This window comes from Camellia sinensis, chromosome 7, assembly GCF_055761805.1.
Source record: "Camellia sinensis isolate YWXY chromosome 7, ASM5576180v1, whole genome shotgun sequence".
Lineage (NCBI taxonomy): Eukaryota > Viridiplantae > Streptophyta > Magnoliopsida > Ericales > Theaceae > Camellia > Camellia sinensis.
In genome coordinates, this window is record NC_138967.1 from 6,247,012 (window position 1) to 6,270,340 (window position 23,329).

Sequence of the window (23,329 nt, forward strand, 5' to 3'; positions counted from 1 at the left end):
GTTTAGGCCTTAGCCACCAACCTATTTGAGTTGATAGTGTTTATTTCAAGTTTTTCATACTTGTGATCACCTTTAATCACTTTTGCAACCTCCCTCATTTTTTGACTTTTTCTTTGCTTTGAAAGTTGTTTCAAGCTACTTGTTTGTTTAAGCTTGAGATTGAGGGTTTGTGCTTAATGGTTTAACCCATTTAGGGGTTCATTACCAACGGTATGACACTTCTCTCATGCCTAAAACAACTCTTGGTTTTGCGTTCCTTTCCATTAGAGGACTTAAAGCTCACTTTTGGACTCAATTGGTTAAGGAATGGTTGGTAATTAAAATGAAGTAATAAAATGAGGATTAAAAATGATGCAAGATAATAAGCAATTAGTGTTCAATCGGACGTTAATTGAACACATGAAAACTTGAGGCATTTCATACTTGCTAGTGATAAATGGTTCAAGCTTCCAAGGTCAACCACTTCTCTTAATCAATTCATGATAAGAAGAAGGTTTGAGAGTCTTTATTTTTGCATTTATTGAAGTTATACACCTTGGTTTATAGGCCATCATGCAATGAAATTTGTATCGATTGATGGCTCGTGAATTAAGCTTGCCACTCCTTTGAACTATTTTGATGATAAGGAGGAGTAAGATGTACAAACATACCTTGAGAATACCTTGTTTTGTGCTATGTGTGCTTTCTGTTGCAGCAGGGGGAACCAAGCTTCAGTGGTCGGCAGACCACTTTTTCTGGACGGCAGGCTATCATTTGTGGCAGGCCGGCCGGCCACCACTTCTGGCCTGCCACCTACTTTTGTCAAATTGAGCAACAATCTTTTTGGAACAAAACAGAGCAAAGGATGAGGTAAAATATGTTCTACTGTGCAACAAAAGCATTCTGGCAGCAAAACAGTGGGATTTTCGGGTGGAAATCCGCGCATGCATGAGTATTTCTTGCTTCCCGGGGCTGATTAGTTAGTTTAATTACTTATTTTATGTTGTATTCATGTTTTAATTAATTAGTTAATCCTCATTTGTACTTAATTAGTTAGTGTAACTAATTAGCTAGAATAATTCATTAATTGGTTTTGTAATAACTAGCTAGCATAGTTAGTTTATTCAGTTTGTAATAATTAGTCAATTCGTTTTGTAATAGCTAGTTAATTAGCTTAGCTAGCTAGTTCATTCGGACCCGCCTGTGCGAGGGCATAATTGTAATAATGTGTATATCTTCCAACCCCACGTCTTTCTCCCTTTTATTTACTTGCTTATGATGGTTAGTTTAGGACATCATGTTTTATTTAGCATCTCTTATGCCTTACATCCATTGTCTTGCATGAATTGAGCTTGGCGCATCGTTCTAACTTACATTGTTAGTAAATAATTCTTTGAATACGTGCTTAGATTGTATGCTATCAAATTAATTAACATTCCATGATGAGTAATCGAGCCTTTTTAGATTGCATATCGCATGTGTTGCATTAGTCATGTTGTATAGTTAAGATCGCACATTTTTTCTTACTCTTTCATATTTTTTGGTTTGGAGTACTAGATGAGCTTTTATTTGCTTTAGCATGTTGCATTGAATGTTAGTGTTGCCATGTTTAGCATGCTTGTCATGAGGCTAAGTGCTTAAGTGATAAAGTATTTGAATGCCTACGGATGAAGGCTAATTGCTTGAATTGGGATAGTTTGATTAATGTACATTTAAACCCACTTTTTCAAGTGGCACATTCACAAACAATTTTCAAAAAAATATGAATCGAATGTTCCAATTTTGGCAAAATAGTCTATACTTGTATGCGTCACATAATAAAGTTAGTCTAATAATTGGAACAGGAGCATATAATGTAAATAAGATTCACGTCATGATTAGTAGAGGTCGATCTTTAATCGGACGAGCGGGGGTGCTCAATCCTTGACATTCCTCTCTTGTATCTAAGTTCTCAAGCCGAGACAATCTTGGTGATGACAGACACGTGGCCTTTGGCACGAGTTATGGGTTTCCTAAATTTCTCAAAAATATTTATGTGGCGACTCTGTATCTAGCAAAGCAGTTCATTTTCGGTAATTTGATTCAAAATCGATTTTTCAAAAGATTTGTCGGATTTGGATTCTTTGGTGTTTATATATTCATATTGCACTTGTGAGATTAGATTCAAAATCGTAGGAGTTCGATACTGTAAGGCTAGTCGTCTACCGAAAGGAGCACGAAAAATTGAGCTACAGCTACCCTAGGAGGATTAGAAACTAGTTGTAAACGTGTTTTGAGATTGTAAGTGATAGATCCCATGTTGTATTTAAGACATGATTTTGTAATTATTATATATCTATACATATCTTTTATATTATTATTATTATTATTATTATTATTATTATTATATTTTATTATTATTATTTTTTATCGTCAGCTCATGTAGACCTTGTATTAATGTCTTGTTAAGATATGTCAAAAATGTAGTTTTGCTATCTAAGGTGGTTGGACTTTGAAAGGAGGCTATGTTGACTCCTGCGACCTTCCTAGGATCTTACTTGGTTATTAACCAAATGATTCATTAGTGGCATTTCCTATTTTGTAATCTTAGATAAATCATGTATTTATTTGTTAATATATTCTCTGATGTTCCTAATTTTTGGAGTGTCATATGATTCATATAATAGAACTCATTTTTTTTGTTTTGGTATTTTAATAAATAACATAAGATAACAAATAATGATTGATATAGAGTACCATGCATGTGTCATTACTTATATTGTACTTCTGACAAATAAAGAATCGCAAAACATATAAGTGAGTTATCTTTTATCTCTCAATTACTTATCAGAATATTGTTCCATCTGTAAAATTGTTCGGTAAATTATTTATTTAGAACGCTATGTGATAAATATAATATGGTTACTACAAATCCACTCAATAATCACCTCAAAAACTATTATAAATAATTATGTGACTTAAGAAAAAACTAAAAACAGCTCTTAGGGTTTCTTGGATTGAAAAAATATATAAAAGGTGTATAAAAGTATATTGAATTATGTGAAAATGATTTGGGTATATAAAAAATGTATTTGAGTTTATAAATCTTTTGATATTTAAAGATTTTTATTGACAGTCTTTAAAATTGTCATTAGTAAGATCTATAACTTAATAATAACTTATTATTTTCAAACAAAATATCCATCAAAATAAATTTCAAAAACTAATGTTATATAATTTGTGGTTGAGTTTTTTCACTTAAAAGTGATGTAAAAATAGAAATTTAGTTTTTTATTTTTATTTTTAAAATTGGATGTTTGACTTTTCCCAACCATATGTGCAAGCCCCAAAACTTAGATAACCTTTGACATTGTCCAATTTTGTTTAGAAGCCTTCCAAATTTGGTAAAACTAAGAGAACTTCACTCTCAACCTCAAATTTGCCTATGACATTACAATACTTCTTAGCCACTCATAATCTCTATTTCATCCATATAAATATCCACTTCATTGTCACAAACATTCCAAGCCAGAGCCCAAGGGGCACAAAACACTCTTGTTCAAAAAATAAAGCCCCAAGAGCTCTGTTTAATAAAAAATTTAATTTCCATTTTTTCTGTCCCTCATCCTTGGTGTGTATAGATAAAAAGTTTGCAGAACAAAAAAATAAAAAATCAAAAAATGGCAAACAAGATCGCCGTTCTCGGTATTTCTTCCATCCTTCTGGTGGCAATGGTGGTTGCCGTGACCGTCAGTGTTAGCCGCAACAACACCAGCAGTGATGCTTCTTCTGACAATGGCCAAATATCGACCTCGTCAAAGGCGGTCCAACAACTCTGCCAACCCACCGATTACAAGAATTCTTGCGAGAAAGCCCTCGCCACCGCAGGTACTGTTTTGAAATTTTAATAAAAATGAAATTTAGAAAATCAATCAAGGTTTTGAATGTTAGACAAGAAGACCATAATCACTTTATAACCTACAATCGCATGGGAAAAATGATAATAATTTTAAGATAGTGATTACCCGTCTCTCAATCTCTAACTCAACTCTTTTATTATTTTGAGTTTCTCATATGTTTCAAAATTTCTAGAAACACTTTTCAGAAAATTTTATTTTCTTGTTTTCCTTTTTTATTTTTTTTACTGAATTTTTTTAATTAATTTTTTTACTTTTTAGACATAGCTAACATAAATATATCTAAAAAATAAAAAAATTTGTGAAAAAACCTTTTAAAAATTCACTAAATACCAAAAATATATATATAAAAAAAATAATTCAGTACATTTTTTGTGTTTTCATATATTTATTAATTTTTTAAAATATTTTTTCATAATTTTTTATTTTTTAAATACATTTAAGTAAGGTGCATCTAAAAAAATTAAAAAAAAATATTTAAAATTTTAACAATATTCACAAAAAATAAAAATAAAAATGCGAAAACCAAAAAATTAAGGGTATGTTTGGTTTGTGTTTGAGAGATGTGTTTTAGAGATAAAAAGTACGAAAACATGTTTGGTTTGGTTTTTTTTAAAAGATGTTTTTGGAAAATTATTTTGAGATAGAGTTTTGGAAAAAGTGATTGATTTGATGTGTGTGAGAGAGAGATTTGTTTGGAAAACTTGTTTGGTTTACAAGTTTTGGGAAATTTTTTTGGGAAAATTTGTTTGGTTTGGTTATTTTTGAAAACTTATTTGTAGAGAAAATTTCCCAAATTTTTTTCAGAAAATCAAACCAAACGAGCCCTAAATTTTTAAAAAGCTTAATACAAACAACTCAAACCAAACGCCCTCATTATTACAGGCAACACCAGCGATCCAAAAGTGCTGATCAAGGCGGCGTTTAATGTCACCGTGAAGCACATCCATGAAGCCATCAACAACTCCACCTTCCTCCAACAAGCCGCCAAGGACCCGAGAGTGAACGACGCTCTTGAGAACTGCAAGGAACTCCTCGATTTCTCAATCGATGATCTCCAAAAATCCTTTGAAATGGTCGGCGACTTCGACGTCACCAAAATGAACGAGTACGTGGCCGACCTCAAAACCTGGCTCACTGGCGCCATCACGTACCAGCAAACCTGCCTCGACGGCTTCGACAACACCACCGGCGAAACCGGCGCCCAAATGAGAAAACTCCTAGCGCTCTCTGGCGAACTTACCAGCAACGGCTTAGCCATCATCTCCGAGTTTTCCAAAGTTTTGACATCTTATGACCTCCCTAGCTCGAGCCGCCGCCTACTTTCTGAGGAGTCGACGGAGGTTGGAGCCGATGGATTTCCATCGTGGGTTGCCGATAGACAACGAAAATTGCTTCAGGCCACTGCAGCGACTGTGAAGCCTAATGTGGTGGTGGCTAAGGATGGATCTGGTAAATACAAGACTATCAGTGCAGCTTTAGCTGAAGTGCCCAAGAAGAGCAATGAGACTTTTGTGATTTATATCAAGGCTGGTGTTTATGTGGAGACAGTGAATGTTTCAAAGCATATGAGGAATGTTTTCTTGATCGGAGATGGACCGACCAAGACCAAGATTACCGGAAGCAAGAGCTTCGTTGGCGGTGTCGCTACCTACAAAACCGCCACAGTGTGTAAGTATCATATAATCCTTATTTGATATGATAATATATTATATTACCAACAAAACACCATGCAAACTAAAATTTTAAAATTATAAAAACGTACAGCGGCTGATGGAGAGCACTTCATGGTAAAGGACATCGGAATCGAGAACAGCGCTGGAAGTGAAATGCACCAAGCTGTTGCACTTCGTGTATCCTCTGACCGTGCGATCATTTACAACAGTCAAATCGACGGTTACCAAGACACCCTCTACGCCCACACCCACCGTCAGTTCTACCGTGATTGCACCATCTCAGGTACCGTTGACTTTGTATTCGGTGACGCTGCTGTTGTCTTCCAAAACTGCAAGCTCGTGATTCGAAAACCACTAGAGAACCAGAGTTGCATGGTCACCGCCCAAGGCCGTACCGACAAACGTGGAGTCTCCGGCATTGTCCTCCAAAACTGCACCATCACCGCCGAGCCCGCCTACATGGCCGTCAAAGCCCAATTCAAGTCATACCTCGGCCGCCCATGGAAGAACTACTCAAGAACCGTCGTCATGCAGTCGCAAATCGATGACGTCATCGACCCCACTGGGTGGGCCCCGTGGATGGGTACAGTCAACCTCGATACGCTTTGGTACGCGGAATTTAACAACAGAGGACCCGGCGCAGTACAAACCAAGAGGGTGACATGGCTTGGGATGCAACAGAAGATTACAGCTGACGTAGCCGCCTCGTTCACTCCTGCCAAGTTCATCGAGGGCGACGCCTGGATTCCCGCCTCCGGCGTACCATATGTTTCCGGCATGGTCAATGTCTAATCATAGAGCATTGTTTTTGAAAAAGAAAAATACCCGAAAATTTATCTCTCAAAATTACTCGAATCTTATGGAAAATTTTTAAATTTTCTGGATAAATAGCATTGCGATGATGTTTTTGTTGTTTCGTTGTTTTTGAGGTTGTGTGATGTAGAAGATGAAGACGGCCAATTATTGTATCAGTTGAGTCTCAGGTTTGTGTGTTATGTAAACATCAAATTATGAGATTGCAACAATGTTGATTTTCATTTCATTTATTAATAGAAATATCAAGCATAAAAAAAAAACAGTCAATTTTGCTCCTGTTAAATTTGGGTGCTGTCATGGACTGTATTTTTATTTCATGTCATATTTTATTTTATTTTTAAAAAACTAAGACTTATTATTGGCTCTATTTACATGTGTTGATTATAATTTATAGTTGAATAACTTCTGATTATGAAAAAATATCAAAAAAAATTGATTATCTGAAAGTTAAAGATGGAATGATTTTAGCTTTTACTTTCTAATTATCAATTCTTAACTTAGAATAAGCTGTAATAAACAAATTCATTATATGAAAATTGTCTAATTCCAAACACAAAAATTGTTTTATAAATTTTTTTAGGGGTATTTTTTTGTACACTTTTTTGTATTAGAAAGATCTTACTAACAAGTGCTCAAGGGAAGCAAGATAAAGACAAAACAAATTTAAAACCTATGTTTTTAATTAATTTCATAACACTGTTCACTAATTTTAAACCACTTTTAAACTTTTTTTTCACCATTATGAAAACTCTTTTTACACTGCCTACAACATTAAAATAGCAAACAAACCAAAAACTATGTTTGAGTTTGAAAACCAAACAAATACCCAAAAAAAAAAAAAAAGGCGAAATTTCAGTTCAGTGTTAGTTTTAAAAAAAAAATACAAAGCAGTAAAAAAAATTATCAACTTAAATAATTATAATTTTTCATGAATTTATAAATATTTTGTAGAAATACCACTGATTTGTAATTTCCTCAAAAAAAACAAACCAACAAACAAAACAAAACAAAACAAAAAAACAAAAAACCTTGTTAGGGCCGAACACCTTGGATGGTCCAATTAGTTAAGGCCTGCCGTTTGTCTCACCTTCCATTTGGGCTTCGTCCAACTCTTCACCTCCCAAAGCCCACTAAAAAATCTTCATTTTCTCTGAGCGGGAAAACGGTCAATCCAAAACTTTTGAACTCTCTCTCTCTCTCTCTCTCTCTCTCTCTCTCTCTCTAGGGTTTGCTTCCGAAACCCTATCCCAATTTCAAGTAATTGTGATTTCATACTTCGAACCGAAGAAGAGGTTAGGGTTTTCAGATGAACTACGAGTAGAAGAACTGGAATGGAAAGTTCGATTTGCTCAGCAGAAGATGATGAATAACGAAAGAGAAGAACCCAGTGGTGCCGAGTCCAGTGGCCGATTCCACTCGGTTCAACCACTTCGCGATCTTCAATCCAATTGGGCCGTCGATCTCTCCAAGAACCTCGAAGATTATCTGTTGAAGATTTGTTCCGGCGAGATCACCGGCGATGACAATGCGCACTTCTCTGTCAATTTCGCCGAGGGTTTGTATCTTTTGGGGGTTTTTTAAAGCTTGATTTTGTATTTAATCAATTTTTGTTGTGATTCACACTTTTTTTTTTGTTTTTTTGTTTTTTTGTTTTGGGTTTGTGTAGCTGCTCTGCTGCTTCAGGGTTCGATTCAGGTGTATAGTCGGAAAGTTGAATATCTTTACTCTCTGGTTTTACATGCGTTGGAGTTCATTTCGCAGAAAAGGTTCGTTTTTAGCTTCATTTTTGTTCATTTGTTGATTTTGGTTTTTGATTTTGTTATTTTTCTGATTTTCCCACTTTTAATTTTTATTTTTTAAATTTAGACTTCCAAGCTGTGATTTTTTTTTTTTAATCTTGTGATGAGTGGGACCACTTATCTATCTTGTCAAGTCTTGCTGCACATTTGAGTTGTATAAATGATCTAGACACTAGGCAAAGAAAGTTTGAGGACACAAGGCAAGGTTTGAATTAAAATTTAACTCCTCATTTTGAATTGGATTGAAATGGTTAAAGATGGAAATAGTGACATTTTAATAGGTGATGTAGTGATCAAGAACGGACTAGATGGCTAATTCAAGTGTATACTGTATTGAATAGGTAAATTTTGATGACTTCTTTAGGAAAGGTGAAATAACTGGTGCTAACCCCCGGACAATGATGTACACATAGAAAAATAATCTGGCACCCAAATTCTCTAAGTTTCAAGACATGGTAATTTGGTCGTATGACTAGGTAAATGGATGATTTTCTATCGAGGTAAAGGTTTGGTGTTCACTGCGTACACAACATTGAAAGGTTGTTTTGTAGAAAGGAAGTATTACAGGAGCTTGTGAAACATACAAGAATGATATCTGAGTCTGCTTAACTCACAGAAAATCGAAGTTGCTCGTATTTGGGTGGCGAATAACTTAGATTAATTATCGCACATTAAAGGGATTAGTTGTTCTTAGTCAGGGAGATAGATTCAATGGACTGGAATGCTCAATTCATGGTAGCAAATCCCAATTATCTAGGTAGTCATTTGTTAGTTAAGATTTTGAGTATTTAGTGGGAAATGTGGGGTATAAATGTCTTTTTGAAATTCATGATCAAAGTTTAAAGTTCTTCTTATTAGTGCTTTCTAACAATATTCAGTTAGCTCTTCAAGTGGATTTTGTTTTTGAGAATTCGCGTGTATCCTCCTTGAACCCAAAAATCTTTTTTGATTGGATGGGAATGAGTGAAAAAGTACAATTAAGTTGCATTTCTAGTACAGTGTATGAATTTTCTAAACAAATGGTGAACAGAGATGGGAAAGAACACCTTTAGTGTAGTGAATGGAAATTTTCTGGTCAACTTGGATCAAATCACTCTTTCTGATTAAAGCATTAATAGAGTGTTTTCTCTAACCCATTTGGAACTATTCTTAGAAATCCGTACAATTGAGGCAGGTGTGTTTTTTAAACATCACTGACCTCATAAACAAAGTTGGCGTGAACAGAATAGTTATGGGGCGAGCAATGCTAGCAGTATTCTCGATATATTCCGTGAAGAATCTGTTCTTATCTGTGTGATAAGAAATTTGAGTCATCTCTGCAGCCACACCTGTAATCAACCTTAATATGATAGTAAATGATATTTAGGTCAATTGGAAAATGTGTCGTTAGGTAAGAAGGGAAGTAAAACATAAACTGAAGAACTACATATTCAAGTCATTTTTATTTGGTGCAACATTTGAACAGGCAGCATGATCAACCAGAGGGTGCATCAGTCCAACCAGAAGAAAATGGTTCTCATGCAGTACCTGATGACGAAAATGATCAGTTCTGGGGTTTAGATGATGTCCCAGGTAGCCTGTTACTGTCAATGTTTTTTTGGTAAAGAGTTAAGAGTGCCTTTTTTTTGGCTAAAACTTGTGTTATGTTGCAGTGGAAGCTAAGAACTCCCTAGATAGTGCAATTTGCAAAGATACTCAATTGAATCACTTTGCAAAGCCTCCAGCTAATTTAGTTGTGCTTGAAGGTGATTGCTTAGATGTTACTGGTGATGGCAATGAATTAGAATCCTACCTGGTACCTAGTGCTGTTTTGTTTTCTTTTTCTTCATTTTTTTACAGTATTACAGTGAAGTGTGTATCATTGTGATTTAAATTATTTATTAGTTTATTTGTGGGTGCAGTTAGCTACCAATGATCTTTACCGGGACTTTATTCTACTAGACCCATGTGATGCAGTAGCAGTTAATAACTATTTTAAGGGTGATAAAGCCGGTAAAGGGCAGAATGGTATCTGCAGAGGCAGTTCTCTGGCCTCTAAATCTCGCAAGGGCTTTTTGTCTCCCATTAACCAATCTGGGGGAATTAGCCACAAGTCATCTGCTGGAAAGAATCAGAATGTTAATCTTGATCGATCTCCTCCAGTTGATCATGGCTTAAAATTTAAAGATTGTAATATTGGGCCTGATCCTCCTGCTTGTGATATTCCTGAAAACTATGGATTTGAAATGGATGATAGATATTCAGAGCCTGGAGACTTGGATGATGAAGATGATCCATGGAAGCCTTTGAATCCCTATGAACCCGGGAATTTGAGAGTAAAACCTTTTAAAAAAGGTTGTTCAAGCTTTTTGTTTCTTTGCTTACTTTTTTTCCTTGCTTCTTGTTGTGCACTTAATCTTGTTCAACTTCTTTATTCTGCCTCTGAGCAGTGAAATCTTTTAGAAGGCAGGGGATTAATTCCACTAAGCGGATATCCATAGCTATTCAGTTCCCTCTCGCAAGAATGCATGGTACCATTAATTCAGAGCTCAATGATATATGGGAAGCACGGCGTCATGCCTCAGAGAGACAACAAGAATCCCAATCTCCTTCAAAATATGAAAAGGTTGGTTTGTTGGTTGTTTAATATTGTCTCCTTAAAGGGTCTAGTTTTTGTTAAATGATGCCTGATGTTTTATTTACAGTTGAGAAATTCACTTATTCATGGAGGACGTGAAACTTGTGAATCATTTTGTGATCCCAATGATGACAATGATTATGATAATGGAGGCTTTGATTTTGGTCCACCTGATTTTGACATGCCAGAGAATGCATACGAGTATGAAGAAGTACCTCTGCAGCCTGAAAAGGTTAGGCAGACTGCTAGTATATTTAGATATATTTACATCATGAAGCTGGCAATAACAAAATCGGCATTTATGTTGCATTGCTCATTTGTTGATATTTATGCAGCATGATGATGGCGATGTCAGTTTTGAAACCAATGAACATGAAGATCCAAGTTCTCAAGCCAGCCTAGAAGATCTTTGTCGATCTCACCTAGTAAGATTAGATTTCTCTGACATGTGATGTGATGAAAATTGATTGTTATATTGCATAACTTGTCTACTCTACCTTTTGTTTGATTATTGTTGGAGCATTAATTTGTTAGTAACCTGTGTTCCTGAATTTAGGATGCTCTCCTTGCTAGCATTGCTGAAACTGAGAAACAGACTGAGTTGGCTGCTCGTGTCTCAACATGGAAACAAAGAATTGAAAATAACTTGGAAGAGCAAGCAAGTGCCATCATTTTTACTCCTTGTTCTTTTTTCTCTTTTTTTTTTTTTCCCCTCACACATCCAAAACCTAACTATTTTGAATTTCAGTTTTCATGTGGATTTGTATCAATCCTAACATTTTCTTGACAGGATTCACGCCCACCGTTCGATATTCACGAATATGGTGAAAGAATATTGGAGAAGCTGTCCCTGGATGCAGACAGTGGAAATGCCATGTCATTTGCAGATGTCGTTAGGGGACAAGAGAAACATGATGTTGCTCGGACTTTTTCTGCTCTTCTGCAAATGGTAATTGCCTTGTTATTTCGCACGGACCTCTTGGGATGCTAGTTTAGAAGAATAGCTTTTAGTTAAAGCTTTCACATAAACATCTATGAACATTTTTTTCGTATAGGTCCAGTATAGTATTTACTTATAGTTTTGCTGGTACTTGTGTTATATGGGCTCTTCTATTTTTTTCCACGGTGCCTGTGTTCACCAGATATGATAAGGGTAAGAATGTGAGATGTGTCTAATACCCATTCCCAATTTAGATGTTGGCATCCTCTATTTTTTTTGAAGAAGAAACTTAGGCTGTGTTTGGAAGGGTTTTGGAACTTTAATTCCACCCTTTAATTTGCATATGATGTTTGTTTGTAGCTTTCAAAAATAAATTCCACGCTCACTTTTGAAAACTCGGTCAAAGGCGGGAAAATTTGGACTAACCGGTTGTCCCACCGGACGTCCCACCAGTTGACCGGAACAGTGTAATTTTTTTTTTTTTAATTGACACATTAATTTTTATATATTCAACAAAAAATATTTTCTGAATTTTTAAAAAAAATTTATGAGCTTTAATAGCATTTTGAGTTGTGTGTTTGGTTGTGAGTTGTAAGTTTTTGTTTTTTGTATCAAATATCATGTCACATCAAAAATTCCACACTCAATTCAATACTTTTTTCAAAACTCTTTTCAAAACTCATTCACCGAACAAATTTTCTGCACTCAAATCATAATTCCAAAACTAACAAAATCAAAATACAACTCCTATTCTCAAATCATATTTAGAAAGCTCTACCAAACGTTACCTTACATTTTCTAGTAAAGAAATATTTCTAGCCGCCTGTGTGGGTGAGAGAAATTTGTTATCTTTTCTGATCCTTGTTTAATTTCAAAAACATTTATACATAATTTACATCATTTTGTTTAAGAATATTATACGATATGCAATGTATATAAGTGTTCATGACATCCCTGTATTCATATCCAACTTTTGGATACATGTCCCAATATTTTAAGATTTAGGTTTATGAAGGTCTGGCACTTAGACACACACTTGCACCTGATGTTTGACCTGTGTCCATGTAATATGGGCTGGTGCAAAAACTTCAAATTTTCAAGTTCTTGCTTGCTTTCAGGGTGAAATAAGTAATTCCCATTAATTTTTACAGGTGAACAACGGAAACGTGGATCTAGAGAGGGGTGATGTTGCTGACGGTGAGGTCATCTGTTACACTGCAGTGAATCCCTTCTATGTGCGGCTCCTTAGCCACGGTAAACGACAGGATGTGCAGCTCCGATCATCAAAAAAAAGAGCTAAATCTCCCACAAGGAAAGGATTCATCAAAGGCGACAAGGACAAGTCAGGAAGAGAGAAACATGCCGCTGTCAATTTGTCAGCTTCTGGATCTCCCTCGACCTCAATGTCATCACAGTTGAATTGCAAGTTCTCATTAAAACTAGGAAAGGTCGGCAACATTAGGTGCACCCCTGAAGGTAAGAGGAGACGAAGGTCTCGGCTTGTTGAACCAGTTGACTTACATTCTACTGGGTGACACGAAAACTCATTGGCAAGTAAGCTATTGGGAATTCAACAAGTTCCAGTTGAAGAGCTCAATGCGAATGAGGAAGTGAATTGCCGTTGTAATTTTAGATAACTTATGATTAACTGAAGCTATATCTCTCATTGTAATATTTTCCTTTTCTCTTTTAAATTATTAGTGGATGTATTGATAACTCGCTTGAGAGGATTGTAACAGATGTGTTAGTGAATGCAGAATTACACTACTTTTGGTGCCCTGTAAAGAAGGAATTGCATGGTTGGTGCATAATGTTTAACTGCTTGTTCTGTGTTGAGTTAAAGAACACTTCTACAACTAAGCTTAAGCTTATAGCTTGTATCATGTTGTGTATATGTTAGTATGCACTACGTGCTTGTGTAATATATTTTTTTAGTATAACCCCCACTTAGAATGGCTTTAGCAATTGTTTGTCGCAGTTTTTTTTGTCAACTTTTTTGGTTTTAGTAATTTTCAATTTTTTTTTTTTTTTTTAAACACTCACCTTTAAGTTATACTAGACTATATGGACTTAAAAAATTTATTAAAAAAAAAAAAAAAAACTAAAATTGTTGGTTTTTTTTTTTTTTTTTTTAGTATAGAATTTAGTGAACATTTTTGGATTTTTTTTTTTTAAATTACTTTTTAGATTCTGGACTGGAACAACTTGAAAGTAAAAATTATCACAAATTAAAAAAATAATTTGGTGCCAAACAAGATGCTTTGGGTGTAGCCTTCAAGTTAGATTTTGAGATATTTTAGCCTAATTTTTTAGTTTTTTTGGTGCCATTTTTATGAGAAAAGTTAGGGATCATGAAAATTTTTTCATGAAAATGATCATGAAAGAATTATGACCCTTGGATTACCTTGACTAGTGTGTGGTGCTTTATTTTAAGTGTAATCCAAGGGTCATAAATCTTTCATGATCATTTTCATAAAAGTTTTTTCATGATACCTAGTATTGCTCCATTTTTAATACATAAACTCAAAAATAAATTATAATAATAATAAAAATCTTGAACTTTGTACGAACTAACTTTGATCACAAAAATACAACAAAGTAATTAAAGATTCGCAAACAAATAAATATGAGTGAGCATGACTTCATAAAAGCCCAAATCAGTTCAAGCCCAATTTGCATATCCTTCTGGGCTAGGTGATCTTCATGAGCCCATATCCATATCCAACCTCCAAAGTCCAAAAAAAATTATCAAATAAATAGTTTTGTTATATATCATTGAATTTATTTTTATCTTTTATGTGAATTGAGACAACAAAATGGGAACGGCAAGTAGAAATGACTTTTATTGTGTGGATTATGTAGGTAGGACGTAAAAACAAAAACAAAAAAACGAAAACAAAAAAATAATGGACAAATTACATAAATAGTCCCTATAGTTTGGGATTTGTGTCACTTTGGTCTCTGACTTTTCAATTGTGATACATTTGATCTTAAATTTTGAATCTTGTTTCAAATAAGGACAATTAAACATACCATTGTTTAATTTTAAAGGCAAAATCGTCAATTTAATAAAATATAAATTAATTTGACAAAAATAAATGTCAAAAAAATATTTTTAATTTTCTAAAAATTATTTTTATCCACCAATGATAAAATTATGTAAGATTGATAAAAATTAATAAAAATTACATGGTTAATTTTTTTAAATTAATTTTACATGATTATCATCCAAACATATAATAAAAATTAATTTGGTAAAAAAAAAATAAATATTTAAAAGATTTATCAATTTTACATAATTTTATTTTTAGTAGGTAGAAATAATTTTTAAAAATTCAAAAATATTTGTTTGACATTTATTTTTGTCAAATTAGTTTATATTTATCAAATCGACAATTTTACCCTTGAAAAATCTAATGATATCTCCAATTATCCCTATTTGGAACAAAATTCAAAATTCAAGGTTAAATGTGTCATAATTGAAAAATCATGAACTAAATTGACACAAGTCCTAAATTATAGTAACTATTAGTGTAATTCACCCAAAAATAATAAAACAAAAAAGGTTGATAAATATCATTTTTCATTAAATAATTATTGTCCTGAAATTAATGCCTAATTAGATCTTGTTTTCGGGGCATTTCCCTAAATAAGCCAAAATAAGAAGGGAATTCCCAAACTAAGCCTAGTTTTGAAAGAATTCCCAAAATGAGATAACTCGCGGTTCACAATCGCGAGTTCAAGACTTTTCCACCCCCGTCGCCTGAAATCAGTAAAAGTTTAAACTCGCTGTTAGGAAAAGCGAGTTTAATTAAGAACTCGCTGTTAGAAAACGCGAGTTTGATTAAATTTCTTTCCTTTGAACTCGCTATTTACAAGCACGAGTTTATCCGAAATCGCTGTTCGTAAGCACGAGTTTAGCAAAAAAAAAAATTCTGTTGAAATCGCTCTTTGAAAACACGATTTTATCACAAAGGTGAACTCGCTGTTTGTAAGCACGAGTTTAGCAAAAAAAAAAATTCTAACAAACTCGCTCTTTGTAACCACGAGTTCATCAAAACACACGTTTTATGAAAAAAAAATTTCATCTCTCTTTAGAACCACGGTTTTTTGCCAAATTTTTTTATAAACCGTGCTTTTAGCGTAATTTTTTTTTTTAATTTCAATTTTACTGAACTTTAAAGAAAAAATTTTCGTTCTTTTGTTTATGTTGTCATTGTCTTGGTGATAATATGTTTCATAATAATTTTTTTGGTTAAAATTCTTTTACTAAAACCGTTCTCATATTATTTTTTTTTTCTTTCCTTTTGTCTTTAACCACGAGTTCATCAAAACCCACGTTTTATGAAAAAAAAATTTCATCTCACTCTTTAGAACCACGGTTTTTTGCCAAATTTTTTTATGAACCGTGCTTTTAGCGTATTTTTTTTTTTAATTTCAATTTTACTGAACTTTAAAGGAAAAATTTTCGTTCTTTTGTTTATTTTGTCATTGTTTTGGTGATAATATATTTCAGAATAATTTTTTTGGTTAAAATTCTTTTACTAAAACCGTTCTCATATTAATTTTTTTTTCTTTCCTTTTGTCTTTAACCACGAGTTCATCAAAACCAACGTTTTATGAAAAAAAAAATTCATCTCACTCTTTAGAACCACGATTTTTTGCCAAATTTTTTTATGAACCGTGCTTTTAGCGTAATTTTTTTTTTTAATTTCAATTTTACTGAACTTTAAAGAAAAAAATTTCGTTCTTTTGTTTAAGTTGTCATTGTTTTGGTGATAATATATTTCAGAATAATTTTTTTGATTAAAATTCTTTTACTAAAACCGTTCTCATATTAATTTTTTTTTCTTTCCTTTTGTCTTTAACCACGAGTTCATCAAAACCCACGTTTTATGAAAAAAAAAATTCATCTAACTCTTTAGAACCACGGTTTTTTGCCAAATTTTTTTATGAACCGTGCTTTTAGCATAATTTTTTTTTAATTTCAATTTTACTGAACTTTAAAGAAAAAATTTTCGTTCTTTTGTTTATGTTGTCATTGTTTTGGTGATAATATATTTCAGAATAATTTTTTTGGTTAAAATTCTTTTACTAAAACCGTTCTCATATTAATTTTTTTTTCTTTCCTTTTGTCTTTATTTTGGGTTAGAACGTGTAATTCAGCATTTTTTTATTTTGTTTGACTAAAGTAAATTTCTTTTGTTTTTCCTTGTGTTTGTTTTGGGTTAGAAGGTAATAATGTAATTGATAAATTTTTTGAGCTTTAGTAAAGCCGTTTTGATGTCAATTTTTTTTTAATTATTATTTCTTTGTTTTGCGTTAGAAGGTGTTATTCAGTAATTTGTTTGGGCTTTAATAAATCTGTTTTCATTTAAATATATATATTTTTTCTTTTGTCTTTATTTTGGGTTAGAAGGTGATAATGTAATTCAAATTTTTTTTTCACTTTACTAAAGCCATTTTCATGTAAATTTTTTTATTTTTTATTTTTTTCTCTTCTCTTTGTTTTGGGTTAGAATGTGTTATTCAAAGTTTTGTTTTAGCTTTACTAAATTCGTTTTCATGTAAATAATATTTTTTTTTTTCTGTTGTCTTTGTTTTGGTTTAGAAGCTGATAATGTAATTCATAAAACCTTGAGGAAAAAACACATAAGTCTCCCACAAAAATACATAAGTAGTACAAACATAAGTCTTGAACAACAATACATTGTGGACACCATGAACTGAACACACAATATATAGATAAACATAACAGTTAGACAGACAAATATTAGCCAGACAATCTGACCAACTCATTACGGAAACACTTACTCTAACACAGACATTACATATTAATGCATGACCTAATATTGCCGAAGTGTAGACATTAACACCTAATTCGCGCTTAAATCGGTAGGTGGCTCAGAGTCTGAACAATCCGAAAGCTCAACATCAGAGACAAGCTGAGGATCCTCCATGATACCCTTGATAGCTGCATCATTTGGTTCTGTTTTGTTCTTCTGGGCATCCTTCTTAACTATGTATAGCTGCATATCGCGGGCTAACCTACGGTTCATTTGAGAAATCTCACGTTGTAGTCTTTCACATAGTCGATCAACATTATCAGGATCTTCCTTTTGGATCTCAACAGAACGTGCTTTTGGCACCTTCAATCGATTTTCCCAACATAATCTTTCCATTTGGACTCGCTCTATAAATAGTGCGGGCCACTTCAGAAGTCTAGCGTTTGCTAAACCATATCCTGTTTGATTATCTGATGGTTCCTCCACCAAACCACATGGATCTCGATAGTACTTGGGCATGACAAAATGTTGCTTCCCAAACCTATCATGATAAGCACAAGAGGAATCTAACGAAGCAAATGGTGTTTCATCTTCAGCATCGCCACTTCCCCTTCCCCCTCCTCGTCGTGAACTGTCACCCCTTTGCAAGTTCCTACCACCTCTGCGATTCCCACTCCCTCCCATGAACCATGTAGCCATGCTAATTTTTTTAAACAAATGAATGATAATTTCGTAGGGCGAAATGAGTTGTAAGGTTGTGTCTTCACCTTTAGTCGTTTATATAGTTGGTTATGAACAACTTTAGAAATATGGCCCTGCATGACAATTCCACATAAACGAACAAGGTATGAGTTGTCAGTAGAATGAAAAACCAGAAAAAAGGAAATATTGTGCACCAAGTCACATGACTTGACAATCCATCTGCATATACCGACAAAATAAAGGCATGCTCACTATAAGGTAAATCAGTGAATTCACTATTACCATGTGACTTTTTGAATTGAGAATCGCACATATATTAATAAGAAATGAGTTGTCATTGTAATAAAAAAGTCGAGCAAAAAATTGAGAAAACCAAAGTCTGTGCACCAAGTCACATGACTTGACAATCCATCTGCATATACCCACAAAATAAGGGCATGCTCACTGTAAAGTAAATCAGTGAATTCACTGTTGCCATGTGACTTTATGAATTGAGAATCGCACATATATTAATAAGAAATGAGTTGTCATTGTAATAAAAAAGTCGAGCAAAAAATTGAGAAAACCAAAGTCTGTGCACCAAGTCACATGACTTGACAATCCATCTGCATATACCCAAAAAATAAGGGCATGCTGACTGTAAGGTAAATCAGTGAATTCACTGTTGCCATGTGACTTTCTGAATTGAGAATCGCACATAAATTAATAAGAAATGAGTTGTCATTGTAATAAAAAAGTCGAGCAAAAAATTGAGAAAATCAAAGTCTGTGCACCAAGTCACATGACTTCACAATCCATCTGCATATACCCACAAAATAAGGGCATGCTCACTGTAAGGTAAAGCAGTGAATTCACTGTTGCCATGTGGCTTTCTGAATTGAGAATCCCACATATATCTATAAGAGATGAGTTGTCATTGTGTATCAAATAATCGAGCAAAATATCGAGAAAACCAAAGTGTCACGACCCCAAACCCGGCCCTATGGGTTTAGCACCGTAACCGGCCAGTAATCCGAGATTACCGAAGGCCTGCAGAACAGTAATACAGTGAAACAGAGTACAGGGCCTGGCGGAAGCCAATACAGTAAATAAACAATGTCTATTGAGCTGTGACAGCCTATATGCCAAAAAGATTTTTCATGCATTCATACATACAACAGTACAGTCTATACAACATTTACAGTCACACAGTACAGGGACCTAATCCCTTGATAACAGTACAGTTAGTAGCTGATAGCCTATACAGTAATCCAAACAGTATGGAGACAGACGGGGGAAAACAAAACACCCCAAAGCCATAGCATGGCAACTCGGAACCTCGCAGTGAGGCACAAAGGCTGGCTTGACAAAACTCGAGTCTAACCCACGCTCTTAGCTCCGATCTGGTGGCTGAGCACCTACATATATATATATATATATGAACAGTGAGCTAAAGCCCAGTGAATAACATAATGCGTAAAGGGGTTAAGAATGAAATGTCCTTACAGTAATGAAAGCAGTTCATTAAATAATACTTCAGTCTTTCAGTCAGAACAGTTATTCAGTCATATGTGGTACATCCATTAGCATAGTAGTAAACAGTAGGTCTTAAAGACCGAACAGTAATGATGGCCATCAATCAGTAAACAGTAGTAGTTCCACGAGAGAACCGACAGAGAATTCTGTCACAGTAACAGTAAACAGTGGGTGCTAAGGATGCCACAATACAGTTCAGAATATAGGGCATACATTCATTCAGTTAACAGTAAATCAGTTCGGAAAACAGCACAGTTCAGTTGTTCAGAAGATAATCATTTGTGAACATATCTTTACACAATCGTTACTCACAGAGTTTGGGCTACAGTATGCTAGAGCGTGCCTCCCCAGTCGCCAACCCTACACAGTTAACAGATTGAACGCACACTAAGCTACACAGTTGGGAAAGATAATAACTTAACCCCTAATTTGCCTCGGTGTGTTCTACATGTATGCCCTCCAAGATGTCTTAAACTAGGCCTAAGAATGCCTAGAATGGGATGATGATGCAAAGATGTACTCAAAAAGCAGTTTCAGAATATTCAGAAAACAGAGTCCCGCTCGAGCGCAGGTTTACCCGCTCAAGCGGACATGAAACAAAGGTACACGCTCGAGCGTCAACTTTCCCGCTCGAGCGTACTGTAAAAGTACTAGATGGGTGAAATCTCCGCTCGACGCCCGCTCGAGCTTGAGACACAATCCTCCGCTCGAGCGCCCAATCCTCCGCTCGAGCGGACTGTAAAACAATGCAGAGAAATACTGGATGCTCGGATTCCACGCTCGAGCGCCACTTTCCCCGCTCGAGCGGAAGTGCAAAATCTGGGAATTCCAGATTGCACCTCCAAGCCAAAACCAAGTTTTCACAATTCATAACTCGACCTCTTGGGCTGAATTTCCAGAAAACATTTGTAAACACATAGAATATCATGGTTCAAAGCTCAATTTTAAGAAATCAAAGCCCAAGGGTGTTTAATTCAAACCCAATTTCAAACCAATTTCATGAACATGGAGAACATGCAAACATGCATGAATTTTAAACCAAATTCAACCTTCAAAGCTTGTTCAGATGGACTCATTTCTTCAAGAACATGATGAATTCATGGACTCAAGCCTAATTATGAACATGCATGTACAATTTTTCCATGAATTCAACTCAAAACTCATCAATTCAAACATGCATGCATGAATTATGTTCTAATCCTACATGTATGAACTAAAACAAGACTTAACTCTACAATTGAAGCATGAATCATGTAAGAATTAATTCTATGACAACAACAAGAATATTAATGTCCTACCTTCGTCTTGTATTCAAGGTTTAGGAGTCCAATTGACAATTTACACTTCAATTCCAAGCAATTCAAGCCAATTCAACAAAAATGAACTCAATTCTCTCCTATCTCCTCTCTTGGTCGGCAAGAACAAGGGAAATGGCTGAGCAAATGTTTGATCTAGGTGTAATGAGGCTCAAATATGACTAGGTAGTGGGCCACTCATGTGGCAAAATGGTAAATAAATCAAACTATGCAATTGATCAATGTTTAATCTAATTGAATCATACCTAACAGTTTTCAGATAATTATACCACAAAATCACATTAATTCTAAGGATCATAGAACACTAACCAATTCCCGGTTCGGCCGCCGATAAGGCCTTCAATTAGCAGTTTAAACATAAAACACAAACAGATCAAATAATCAATCAAACAGATAGAATACAAATTAATATACACACTCAGTCAATTCAGTTCAGTTTTCAGTCAGTCAGTTCAGTACTTTAACCAGTCCAATTATCAGTCATAATCAGTTCAGTTTAACGGTAATCAATGTTTATCGGTAATCAATCAGTCAGTAATCGGTAAACAGTATGAGGGTTGTTACAGTCTCCCCTCCTTATAAAGAGTTTAGTCCTCTAAACTCGAGTTACCTTCATTCTGGAAGAAAACAGGGTTCAGTGGAAACAATTCAGGATATCTTTTAGCCATGTCATCTTCCCTTTCCCAAGTGGCATACACGCCACCATGGTTCTGCCAGTCGACTTTCACTAACGGGATCTCTTTGTTTCTCAGTTTCTTAATCCGTCTGTTTACAATCTGTATAGGCCGTTCCTCGTAAGTGTAGTCGTCACTCAACACTACCCGAGTAGGCTCAATTACATGGAAAGGATCCCGAAGATAATCTCTTAACATCGAAATGTGGAAAACATTATGCATGTGTTCCATTTCAGAAGGGAGCACAACCTGATACGCCACCGGATTAATTTTCTCAATAATCTCATACGGTCCGACGTATCTTGGCGCTAACTTGCCTTTGACTCCAAAACGAGTCTGGCCCTTCATTGGTGTCACTTTCACAAAAACGTGATCACCCACTTCATACTCTCTGTCTCGTCTTCTAACATCAGCATAACTCTTCTGTCTGCTCTGCGCAGTTTTCAATCTCTGTTGTATCAGTTTTACTTTCTCAGTTGTTTCATATACAATCTCAGGCCCAAGCAAAGGCCCATCTCCAACTTCTGCCCAGCAAATCAGAGATCTACATTTTCTGCCATACAATGCCTCGAAAAGCGCCATACCAATACTCGAATGGTAGCTGTTGTTGTAGGCAAATTCAACTAATGGCAGATGACTTTCCCAATCTCCCTGAAAATCAAGGACACACATTCTCAATAAGTCCTCCAGAGTCTTGATGGTCCTTTCTGACTGGCCATCTGTCTGAGGATGATAAGCGCTACTCAGTCTCAGTTCAGTACCCAATGCAGTCTGTAGGCTTTGCCAAAACCTCGATGTAAACTTCGAATCCCTGTCAGAAACAATAGACACAGGCACTCCATGCAGTCTCACAATTTCATCAATATAGATAACAGCCAATTTGTCCGCATTATAGATTGTCTTGACAGGTAAGAAGTGAGCAGATTTGGTTAGTCTATCAACAATAACCCAAATTGAATCCATACCTTTTCTGGAGCGAGGTAACCCAACGATAAAATCCATCGTGATATGCTCCCATTTCCACTCTGGTATGGGTAGGGGTTGCAATAATCTGGCAGGTCGTTGATGTTCAGCTTTGACTTGTTAGCAATGAAGACATTTGGACACAAAGTCGGCAATTTCTTTCTTCATTCCCGGCCACCAGAAATTCAATTTCAGGTCTTGGTACATTTTCGTGTTCCCTGGATGGATAGACAGTTTTGAATTGTGGCCCTCTTGCAGAACTCTTCTTTTCAGTTCAGTATCACTCGGTACACACAGTCTGTCTTGAAATTTCAGTACATTATTCTCAAATTTGAATCCCGGTCTCGGTTTAGATTCTCTTTCTTCGATGATCTTCTTCAAGAAGTCATCCAGTTGTTGTTTCTCTTTAATCTCTTCAATCAGTGCCGGTTGGGCAGAAATAGTAGCTAAGGTTCCACTTTGTTCTCGTAAAACAATTTTAATTTCAGATTTTTCAAGGTCACAAAGCAACTCTTTCTGTCCGGTAAGCAAACATGCTAAGTTTCCAATCGATTTCCGGCTCAATGCATCGGCAACGGTATTGGCTTTTCCGGGATGATACAATATCTGTAGGTCATAATCTTTAATCAGTTCTAGCCATCTCCGCTGTC

The 23,329-nt window shown here is 35.0% G+C and overlaps 2 protein-coding genes across 2 annotated transcripts; both read left to right on the top strand.

Annotated features, from left to right (window-relative positions):
* The first annotated feature begins 3,638 nt into the window (after positions 1-3,638).
* Positions 3,639-6,343, top strand: LOC114289721 (putative pectinesterase/pectinesterase inhibitor 28). The gene is made up of 3 exons (XM_082877004.1): positions 3,639-3,846; positions 4,761-5,546; positions 5,643-6,343. Exons 1-3 carry the CDS (start codon positions 3,639-3,641, stop codon positions 6,341-6,343), a joined length of 1,695 nt encoding a protein of 564 aa, XP_082733130.1.
* Positions 6,344-7,515: 1,172 nt separating this feature from the next.
* HEB2 (condensin-2 complex subunit H2-like protein) lies at positions 7,516-13,508 on the top strand. The gene is made up of 11 exons (XM_028233508.2): positions 7,516-7,922; positions 8,034-8,133; positions 9,632-9,738; positions 9,819-9,961; positions 10,068-10,500; positions 10,596-10,771; positions 10,851-11,015; positions 11,119-11,208; positions 11,340-11,441; positions 11,574-11,732; positions 12,875-13,508. Exons 1-11 carry the CDS (start codon positions 7,727-7,729, stop codon positions 13,256-13,258), a joined length of 2,055 nt encoding a protein of 684 aa, XP_028089309.2. The 5' UTR covers positions 7,516-7,726; the 3' UTR covers positions 13,259-13,508.
* The last annotated feature ends 9,821 nt before the right edge of the window (positions 13,509-23,329 follow it).

Excerpts from the sequence above, each read along its gene's own strand:
- LOC114289721 (XM_082877004.1), top strand. The coding sequence starts at position 3,639 with ATGGCAAACAAGATCGCCGTTCTCGGTATTTCTTCCATCCTTCTGGTG. Across the intron at positions 3,847-4,760 it reads GAAAGCCCTCGCCACCGCAG|GCAACACCAGCGATCCAAAA; the intron begins GTACTGTTTTGA and ends TCATTATTACAG. Across the intron at positions 5,547-5,642 it reads CTACAAAACCGCCACAGTGT|CGGCTGATGGAGAGCACTTC; the intron begins GTAAGTATCATA and ends AAAAACGTACAG.
- HEB2 (XM_028233508.2), top strand. The coding sequence starts at position 7,727 with ATGATGAATAACGAAAGAGAAGAACCCAGTGGTGCCGAGTCCAGTGGC. Across the intron at positions 9,962-10,067 it reads ATGAATTAGAATCCTACCTG|TTAGCTACCAATGATCTTTA; the intron begins GTACCTAGTGCT and ends TTGTGGGTGCAG. Across the intron at positions 11,209-11,339 it reads ATCTTTGTCGATCTCACCTA|GATGCTCTCCTTGCTAGCAT; the intron begins GTAAGATTAGAT and ends TCCTGAATTTAG.